Raw genomic sequence first — 10,548 nt, forward strand, 5'->3', positions numbered from 1 at the left:
GGAGCACATCTGTCTGCACAGGCTTAATTTCCACACGAGAAGATTATGTTTTAATTGTGTTAAACTTATTGGCATTAGTGTGACCAGAAAGAACCTGCTGACCTCTTGCATTCATGATTTATACACGTGAAGAAAGACTAAATAGGGATACTCCCCTGTCTTTAAATTTGAGGCGACACACTGTCTGAGGATAAATGTCGCTTCTCTAAGTGCCCTGCTTTCCTTTGAGGCTTGAAATACTATCTCTGTGAATGGCACATCCTTTGCCTATCAGATATTGTGTCCTTGTCTTCAGTCTTCTTACCTTATCCAGGGGCCCATCATGATCTATAAAGGCCCCATCTTTACATTCCCTTTCAGATGTTTGAGCAGGGAAATCCTAAAGGCTCTTTATGCACTTGCTCCCCAGTGTGATGTTTTTGGATTTGTGACCAAGTGTCAGTTCATGGATGATGACTTTGGTATATGGTAGATCTAGGGGTTTTTGCCACTGAGAATCATTATCAGTCTGACTCATGTGGTTCCGGAAAGCACTTATTTCCTGACCTACATTGCATTGTAACTTCTTGATATGGGTCGGGGGCTGACCATTCCACAAAGTATTTTGCTTACCTCTTAAAGTGTTCATGACATGTAGAATAAAAATGTTCTTGATATTTTGACGTATAAGAGGTCATTGTACTATGAAAACAGACTGTAAGTTTAACGACTCAAAACTTCTTCCTCACTGCAAAAAGTGCATTTGTTGAAACCAAGCTGCCAAAACGACTCATTCTCTTCTTCTTCCACATTGTGATGTCACATTAAGGTAGAAATTTGCATCTGACAGCCTCCACAGCAACAAATCAAGGCCTACTTTACCTTATCATTTCCATAGCCCTGCCCAGTAGTGGTGAGATGGCAAGGAGTTAGCTTTTCATTTCTGAAATTGTGCATCCTCATTTCCTTTCCTTGCTTCCTTTCCTCACTTCCTTTCCTTGTTTCCTTGCTCCACCCTCTTAGGAAACAAGGAAAGGATGGAATCAAATGATCAAATTATCACCCATAATTTAGGAAATGAGAAGCTCCCCAGGTCAGTCAAATGCAGAGAGACAATCATAACAGTGGGCGTTTACTGTCAAGTCTTAAAGGAGAAGCAGCACCATAACCAAGTGTTTCTGACTAAGGGTCAGAATGAGGGTGGAAAATGATCATGTTTTACAAATATATAAATGTTTTTTGTGCAAAAAAACTTAGCTAATGTTATAAGTGAACCTCAAAGCCATGTTATGACCCCTTTAAAGGATCATTTGACTCTAAAATAAAGTTGGACTGCACGATTATATCAAAAAATCATAACTGATGATTATTTCCCTTGAAATTTTAATTGTGATTAATTTTGATAAATAGAATTTACATTAAAATACTTATTTTGGGTGAATAAACTGCATGCTATATTCTTTATGTTGGCTACACATCCAAAACAAGCTAAGAACTGTGTTTCTGAATTAATTTATTGCTGTTTTAAACATCATTAAGTCAAGACTGGTTGTCTAAATGGTCAGCTTTACATTGGCCCACTTAGAAGCATTTTAATAATAATATTTTTTAATCAGTAACACACAGAAAGCGAGCAACAGAATTGTCTGTGATTGCTTACAGTGCTTAACTGCTGCAAAAACACAAGTGAAATAGAAAGTTTTGATGCAACATGAGTAGACCTACATGGGCTGCTTTAACTGACACTTTTCATGATTAGTTCATCGTGGCAGCTGTTTGAAGAATTGTACTGGTTGCTCTTTTCTATGCAATTACAATGAATGGGGACTGAGGCTTTCAAGCTTTAAATGACGCAAAAGCACAATAAAAGTATCAACAATGAGGTCCATATGACTTGTGTGCTATAGTGTATTCCATGTCTTTTGAAGCATTTTGATAGCTTTGTGTGAGTAACAGACCAAACTTTAATTCGTTATACAATGAACATTTTGACATCTGCTCTGAATCTCCTGGACACATTCATGAGAGTTCATGAGAGAAGTAGCGGTTTCTGATTCGCTCTTTTGAATCAGAACAATTCCTTTAAGAGACTGCAAACTACAGAAATGGAAAGCATCTGCGAAAGGACTTCCCTGATAAGAAATCTTAGTATCTCCCAGTACAGCCCTTTTCTTTAAAACAGACAGGTTGAAGACTGTGTACAGCCAACCTACTTGTAGTTATAGCACTTGCATCTGTTTTGGCTAAGCTGAATGGGACTGGCCTTTATGACACTGTGCTGCTTTAAGAGACACTCTGGCACAGACATGTCACATTAGGTAACTTCTGATGGCAATCCACTGATCGGCATGGTTGCCTAGCAGAGGCAGCACCAGCAAGGTATTACATAACCTGGTATGAGTGTAATTTTGGAGGGCCATTTTCAAACTGCCCAAAAAGATCCTCATTCCTAAGAACTCTGGAATGAGACCTTGACCTCTGCCACTGAGTTACCATCACACAAGCATGTCAAGGACTGAGACACTGGCTAGTGGGTTTTTCATGCATTTTTGCTATGTGAAAAGTTTTCACATGCTATGTGAAAATAAAAAATAGTGGAAGAAATTTCTATGTTGTTGGTTTAAAGCTGAGTAAATGGTCTTCCCTTGAGAGGTTGGTTATTTAAAAGTCAATGTCTGGCAATCACAGAGAGCTTTTGTGCTCTCCTTGACAATGCCATGACCAAAAGGCCTCACCAGACTGGCTGATCAAAGAAGCGAGGGGGGTTCGTGCCTACTTGTGGACCTATAAAGCAGCTCTTGTGCTGACTTTAACTCTGCTCTTAGGATTTATCATCATTTACCTGCAGAAGAGCCACAGAGGAACCATGCAAACCTTCTGCTAGAGACCTGAGCCAAACATATCTTCAGGATCCTGCATCGGTACTGTATTGTATGAACGTTAATTAGAATTAAAATACTGTGGTACTTGTTTATGCAAAGTGTGATTTGTCTTAGAAAAATAATATCATCATTAGACAGAAAGTAATTTATAGATACATGTAAATAAACTTATCATGTATAAGATCTGAAATACATGCAAATGCTTTGACTGCCTAGTTTAAGTACATGTTTAAACATTTTAATGCAAATCCAACATAATTCTCTTTGTTCAGTGAAATGAAATGGCAGCTGTTGGTGTTATCCTCATTTTCTTCCCTATGACATGGGCCTGTGCCCCTCAAAAAGCTGGTAAATGTGAAATGAACATCACATTTGAAATGTTTCCTATCATTGTTGATCAAAGGGCCGTGCATTTGGTTTTGGCTTAGTTTAATCAGCAAGATAATCCTAACACAGTCCAATTTGTCATCTTTTTCAGATTATGTGATGGTATCGTGTTTTCCCAATGCCATCATTGCAAACGTGCCAGAGTGTCCATATGGATGGGAGATTGGCCAGCTGTCCCTGGGCGGCGTGTGCTACTCCGGTATTAACACTCCGGGCTTCTATCGTTTCACCATCCCAGACCTCACTCCTAAGAATCACTCTTACTGTGGGACCTTGTCTGAGGTGAGGTATTTCATTAGTTTGATTCTGTAGAGAGGTCATGGGTTAAGTCTGGGCTCAGCGGTTAAGGCTCTGGGTTACTGATCAGAAGGTCGGGGGTTCAAGCCCCAGCACCGCCAAGATGCCACTGTTGGGCCCTTGAGCAAGGCCCTTGACCCTAACTGCTCCAGGGGCGCCGTATCATGGCTGACCCTGCACTCTAACCCCAGCTTAGCTGGGATATGTGAAAAAAAGAATTTCACTGTATATGTGCAAACGTATAATGTGTGATAAATAAATAAAAAAAAATAAAAAAAATGTACAGCATAATGTACAGTCACTTTGGATAAAAGCATCTGCCAAATGCATACATGTCATTGTGAAAGTACTACACTGAAAAAACCTGCAATTGTTACCTTAGGAAGCTACTTCTACCAGATGTAAAATAAGTTTGTTTGGAGTAATGTATTCAGGTTGATTTAGATATATTAAATACAAATTTTGACTTGAATAAAAGCAAATAAGTTGTTACCACATGAAGCACATTTTATAGGTTAACATTTTTTTCGTCCCACAGTGCAAATATTATTTTCTTAATCAGTAGTTTTGTCTTGTTTTCCGCAAAAAAATATCTAAACATCCTTTAAACAAGATACATTTACTTGACAAGCAAAACTGCATAACATAATAAAATTATCTTTATTAATTTTATTTCTTACCCTATTTCCAAATTAGGGGTTACAACAAGTTTTTAAAACATAAGCATAAACCTTACTAAATTTTAAATTAGATTTATGCTTAAAACAAGAAAAAACTATTGCCAATAATGTAAGGAGAATAAACTTAATTCAATATACTGTATGTTCTCTCAAAAAAGTTGTAATATCTTATGAAATTCTGCTTCTCAAGAAAATACTTGTTTTAAAATAAAATATTGTTTCAAGGATGTTGAGCTGTTTTTACTTGAAAACTAAATATATATATATATATATATATATATATATATATATATATATATATATATATATATATAAACAGGAGATGAGAACGGTAAGGATCATCACCTGGCAATGATTGTCTCTAACAGCTGTTTGTCATTGCAGTGAGAGTGGAGATGGATTTTAAGAGCGAGCTGGACGCCAGTGAGGGGAGAGAGCTGCCATGCACACACTGATACTGTGCTGTGCTGTTAAGATTGCGCTGAAAAGCGAGTTTGTGTTTGTGAAAATAAAAAGTACCTTTTTGAGTTGGAACTTGCAGTCTCCCGCTTTCTCCTTTCCGTTAAGAAGAGACCTTTTACACTGATGACGAAACCCGGGATTTAAGGGAGGAAGAATGCCGACATGGATACCTCACCTCTGTAGGATGTTTTCAAGACCCTCGCCAGCATCCACCAGACACAACATCAGGCCATCCTGAGCTGCGCACGGAACAGGAGCAGCAGTTTATTGCGCTCCTCCAGGCCCAAGTGGAGGACCGGCAGATGTTCCAGAGCTTGCTGCACCAGGAGGGTGCTGCCGCTGTGTCCTCGGACCCCCTGACCGTCCCGTCCCAGGTTCCGCTAGTCAATATGGGCCTCCAAGACGATCCTGGAGCTCTTTGAGTGGATAGCGGGGGCATGCGGATGGCCGAGCACCCAGTGGGCAGTCCAGTTAATTCCACTGTTGTCCGGGGAAGTCCAACTCACGATGCAGCAGTTACCAGCGGAGAACCTCCTGGTGTACGCTGACTTGCGGAAAGTCATCCTGCAATGGGTCGGCCGGACCCCCAACGCTTTTGCTCCATGACCATTGGTGAGCACGGCCACCCGTTTGCCTTTGCCCAACAGCTCCGGGACGCCTGCCAGAGGTGGTTGCTGGCTGAGCAAAGTGACATCGGAGCTGTCATCAATCTGGTGGTTCTGGAGCAGTTTATCATTCGACTTCTAAGAGGGATGGCGGAGAGGGTCCAGTGCCACTGCCCTGCATCGCTCCAAATGGCCATCCAGCTGGCAGAGGACCATATGACGGCATATTCTTGAGCCGGCAAGCTCTGAGATCCTTCTCTCTCTCTCTCTCTCTCTATCACTGTCTTGTCTCCCCTCCTCCCCCTGCTTTCCATCCTGTTCCTCCACCCTGGAAACAGGTAGGGGCCCCTCCCAAACCATCCCCTCGGCTCCAGGGGTTGCACTACCCACCGGTTTCCCCTGCCCCTCTCTGCTCTCACTCCCAGGGTTGTGGACCCGCTGTCATGGGTGCGGGCATGGAGCCTGGGCCGGTCTGTTGGAGCTGCGGGGAGCCCAGGCATTTCTGGGACCATTGCCCGGTGATGGAGATGGGGACATTGGTTTGGGTCCCCAACGCGCCGCAGGCCACCCCTGATCAAGCTGAGATGTACCGCATTCCCGTGAGTATTAAGGGGGGTACATACCAGGCCTTGGTGGATTCGGGTTGCAGCCAAACCTCCATCCATCAATGCCTGGTTCAAGACGAGGCTTTGGGTGCTAGTCACATGGTGAAGGTAAGGTGTGTGCTTGGGGATATCCACGATTATCCTGTAGTGACTGTGACGATTCAATTTCGGGGACAAAATCATAGTGTCGAGGCTGTGGTTAATTTGCGCCTCACCCATGTAACAGAGCGTCTCGGTGTGGGATTTGTGATGCGCTGGCTGGGGAGGCAGAGACATAAGGGTGATGTAAGGGAGGGGGAAGTCTCGGCTTCCCCAACCCTTTGAGGATTTCCCACTGGGGATTTCCCTCTGGAGCAGACGCGAGATGAGACTCTTAGGCACGCCTTCGACCAAGTGAGAGTGATTGATGGTCACCGTCTTCAGTCAGATATTGCACATGCCTATCCGTACTATTCTGTTATAAATGACCGGTTGTATCGAGTGACACAGTACCCTCAGACAAAGGAAGATTCAACCCAGCTATTGGCAGGACACTTAGGGCAGGAAAAGACACTGAACCATCTAATGGCCCATTTCTATTGACCAGGCATTTGCGGGGATGTTTGCAGATGGTGTGCTGCATGCCGTGAATGTCAGCTGGTGAATCCACCAGCTACCCCAAGAGCGCCTTTGTGCCCGTTTCCTTTGATCGAGGTCCCCTTCGAAAGAATTGATATGGAATTCGTTGGGCCATTAAAGCGGATGGCACACGGGCATCACTTTGTGTTGGTTCTGGTGGAATATGCAACGCGATATCGGGAAGCAGTGACTTTGTGCAACATCTCAGCACGTAGTATTGCGGAGGCACTCTTCAGAATTATCAAGCTGTATGAATTATTGGGTATTAAATCGATTCGGACAAGCGTCTACCACCTGCAAATGGACAGCTAGGTCAAACGGTTTAATCAAACCCTGAACATGATTCGTAAATTCGTGCACGAAGATGCTCGGAATTGGGATAAGTGGCTTGAACCCCTGTTATTCGCAGTTTGAGAGCTCCTGCAAGCCTCCACGGGGTTCTCCCCTTTTGAATTATTGCATGGGCATAAGCCTTGCGGAGTCTTAGATGTCGTGAGGGAAAATTGGGAGGAGGGACTTTCAAACAGTAAAAATTAAACTCAATACGTTCTTTACCTGAGAGCAAAACTCCACACATTGGAGCAACTATCACAGGAGAATTTGCTACAGGCTCAAGAACATCAGGCCCAGCTGAATAACGGGAGCTCGGCTATGGGAATTTACATAGGGAGATAAAGTCCTTGTATTACTACCCACATCAAGCTCTAAATTACTTGCATAATGGCAAGGGCCCTTTGAGGTCACATGGCGAGTCGGGGAAGTCGATTATGAGGTTAGACGAACAGATAGGGGTGGAGCACGGCAAATTTACCACCTCAACCTCTTAAAACCGTGGAGGGAGGTGGTCCCCGTGGCTTTGGTGATGGTAGTACCGGTGAGGGAGGAGCTCGGGCCGGAGGTAAACTTAAAAGCCAATCGTGGCACCCCGGTCGCTAGTGGAGACCACCTCTCACTGTTGCAAATCAAGGACGTGGCCCGGTTTTCAAAGAGAATTCTCGAACGTGTTCTCGCCCCTTGCCGGTCTTATGAACCTCATAAAACACCATATCAAAACAACTCCAGGGGTAGTGTTACGCAGTCGTCCCCTCCCCTTCTGGAGAGAGAGAGCTACAGGCAGCTGTCCTGTATGCGTTTGTGTTGTCTTTTGCTTTAAGTTAATCATTAAATTATTATTTATATTGTCAAGCCGGTTCTCGCCGGTTCTCACCCTGGTACATTGGTGCCGAAACCCGGGAAGGAGGAGGGGTGCGCCATAGTAGAGTCCTCACCACTACCATCCACCCCAAAAGAGCAGCCGGGGCCATCCGCCGGGGTACTGAGGAGCCCGGCCGCCTGAAAGCAGAGGAACGACCGCCGACCGCGAGGGGAGGAGGTGCTCCCGGCGGCTGCCAGGGGCGGAGGAGACCCCTACTGGCCGCTAAAACACAGTGGGGTCAAAGACAAGACCGCAGTCCGCGAGTGGGGATGGGCTCACTGCCGACCGCCTGGAGTGGGAGAACAGCTGTCAGGGGCGGAGGAGACCCCTACCATCCACCAAAACACGGCTTTGTGGCATTCCCACCACAAAGCAGTGTTTTTGTGGGTGGTCCTCGCACTTTGGTACTACCTCCTGGGATGGGCTTTCACCCTCTGTTCGGACCACACCACACTCCAGTGGCTCTAACGCATTAAGGATACCAACGCACGGGTCACCCTTTGGTATCTGGCTCTTTAGCCTTTTAAGTTCGAGATGGTCCACAGACTGGGGGTGCAGATGGCTGTTGTGGACTTTCTCTCCAGAAATGGGGGGGTGGGGGGGGTACAGATGGCTCCCTGGCCTGAGTCGGGCGATGGGGGGTATGTGGTGGTGGGGGTGTGGTTGAATGCCGGCTTGTGAATGGAGAGAGAGATCAGGAGATGAGAACGGTAAGGATCATCACCTGGCAATGATTGCCTCTAACAGCTGTTTGTCACTGCAGTAAGAGTGTAGATGGGTTTTAAGAGCGAGCCAGATGCCAGTGAGGGGAGAGAGCTGCCACGCACACACTGAGACTGTGCTGTTGTTAAGATTGCGCTGAAAAGCGAGTTTGTGTTTGTGAAAATAAAAAGTACCTTTTTGAGTTGGATCTCACTGTCTCCCGCTTTTACAACTGTACATGATTGGTATATTATAATATTATTGGTTGCTCAATTTTTCTGAAACAGAGAAGTACAAAATAAAAGTACAAATATTACTGTAATATAATACATTTGTTTATGTTTTACCCATAGTATATAGGAGGAAAAGACCCACGGTACATATTCTACAACTCAATAGTATCCAATGATTCCTCGCTCACAGTGCGGAACCAGCCAGTCAACTACACATTCAGTTGCACCTACAAAGCGGCTTATCTGGTCAACAATGCCGTGTTCAGCCAAAGGTAGACCCTGTTACACTAACGACAAGTCCAGTAGGAGTAGATATTAGCAATCCTGTGCATTCTGACCATTGACTTGCAGCGTCTTTACTAAACCCTCTGCTTCTTCCAGAGTGGCAACAGTTTATGTCAACAATGGGAGTTTAGGTTCTTTTAAGTCTCAATTGTCCATGAATGTGTTCACAGTGAGTACCCCAGCTTTCCTCATAATTGTTTGTTGAAGAGATCTGTAAAGAAGCTAACTTATAAAAATAGTTTTGATTTGTTTATTTTTTTTTTTCATTTGTGCTATTTCACAGCATTAATGACTTTTCTATTATTCAAAAATGTGGAAAATAGAATGAGAAAGTGTTCAAACCTTTGACTGGTAGTGTATAATATCTCAGAATGAAGCTGCAACTAACTTTAGATTCATCTTTGTGGTTTGTAGAACTCAAAGTTCCTGTACGCAAAAGATGCACCGTATGTGATTGACACATCAGAGATCGGATCTGAGGTGTTCATTGGTATTGAGGCGAAAGGACTCAGTAACCGGTGAATCATTTGAGTCATTTAAAAGAAAGGAATCTAAATCTCATCAAATTCACAGATTAAAATAAACATTATAAACTCACTCCTTGATGTTAACAGGTTCAAAGTAGTAATAACAAATTGCTGGGCAACACCTACACCTTATTCAACAGACAGGAAAAGGTGGACTTTAATTCTGAACAGGTAAGATTTTATTGTTTCCAATTAGCTCTATAGAAAAACAGTTGTCAATTCAAACAAATTAGTCCAGAATGTGTTTGTTTGTGTGATTCAATACTGCTCTCTGGTCTCTGTGTGTTCCTGGTTCACAGTTGCTCTTTAGACAGCACAGTCACCATATTTGAAAATGCCAAAGACAGTCGGTCCATGTTCAAGTTCAATTCATTCCGCTTCCAGCGGTTAGAGAAAGTGTCCACTGTGTGGCTCCATTGTGAGGTTCAAGTGTGTGATGGGGAAAAGCTGTTCTGCCAGCCAGTGAGTGTTAGAATAACAATATAATGATTTAACAGTTTCAGATAGATTACTGACCACCACTGAGACTCCTCTTTACTCTGTTCAAGACTCCATGTTCATCAAGAAGTACTGAAGTTGAACCTGATTCAAATGGAGGCATCCTGACCATGGAGTTTCAAGTTAAAGGTAGTTATCAATTACATTGCTGCACAATTCAGTTAATAATTGGTTTATAAACCTGACACCTTTCTTTTAAATCTGACTGTTTTCAGCACAACTTTCCTCGAGTTACATACACCTTGCAGGTAAGTCTTTACTAATAATGTTGTAGAGCAGACAGATGTATGACTTTGATATAAGCATTTTTTTATAAAGTAGGCACCAGCTTCACTGCATTGTAGCTGCTTGTAAATTCATAAAAAAAATTTTTTTAAATAGTTGTATCTGCATTGTATCTTTCATCTTAAGAAACATAATTAAGCAAAAAGTCACTTCCTTGTGATATGTAGTACTCAGGATATCCTCTCTCATCCCTCTGTTTCACAGGCCCATTTCTGTGTATGCTGTCCATAATGCTATTGAATGAATTTTTAGGATACTTCAGTTTGTCAATTTAAAATGCAATGAAACATACCTTTGCACTCATATAC

At 43.2% G+C, this 10,548-nt stretch overlaps 1 protein-coding gene across 1 annotated transcript; it reads left to right on the plus strand.

Annotated features, from left to right (window-relative positions):
• Window positions 1-2,811: 2,811 nt before the first annotated feature.
• Window positions 2,812-10,515, plus strand: LOC127426897 (beta-tectorin-like). The gene is made up of 11 exons (XM_051674019.1): window positions 2,812-2,900; window positions 3,134-3,209; window positions 3,340-3,530; window positions 8,766-8,917; window positions 9,027-9,099; window positions 9,345-9,448; window positions 9,545-9,628; window positions 9,757-9,919; window positions 10,006-10,084; window positions 10,171-10,203; window positions 10,445-10,515. The coding sequence occupies exons 2-11, from the start codon at window positions 3,143-3,145 to the stop codon at window positions 10,513-10,515; spliced, it is 1,017 nt and encodes a 338-aa protein (XP_051529979.1). The 5' UTR covers window positions 2,812-2,900; window positions 3,134-3,142.
• The last annotated feature ends 33 nt before the right edge of the window (window positions 10,516-10,548 follow it).

This window comes from Myxocyprinus asiaticus, chromosome 36 (genome assembly GCF_019703515.2).
Source record: "Myxocyprinus asiaticus isolate MX2 ecotype Aquarium Trade chromosome 36, UBuf_Myxa_2, whole genome shotgun sequence".
Lineage (NCBI taxonomy): Eukaryota > Metazoa > Chordata > Actinopteri > Cypriniformes > Catostomidae > Myxocyprinus > Myxocyprinus asiaticus.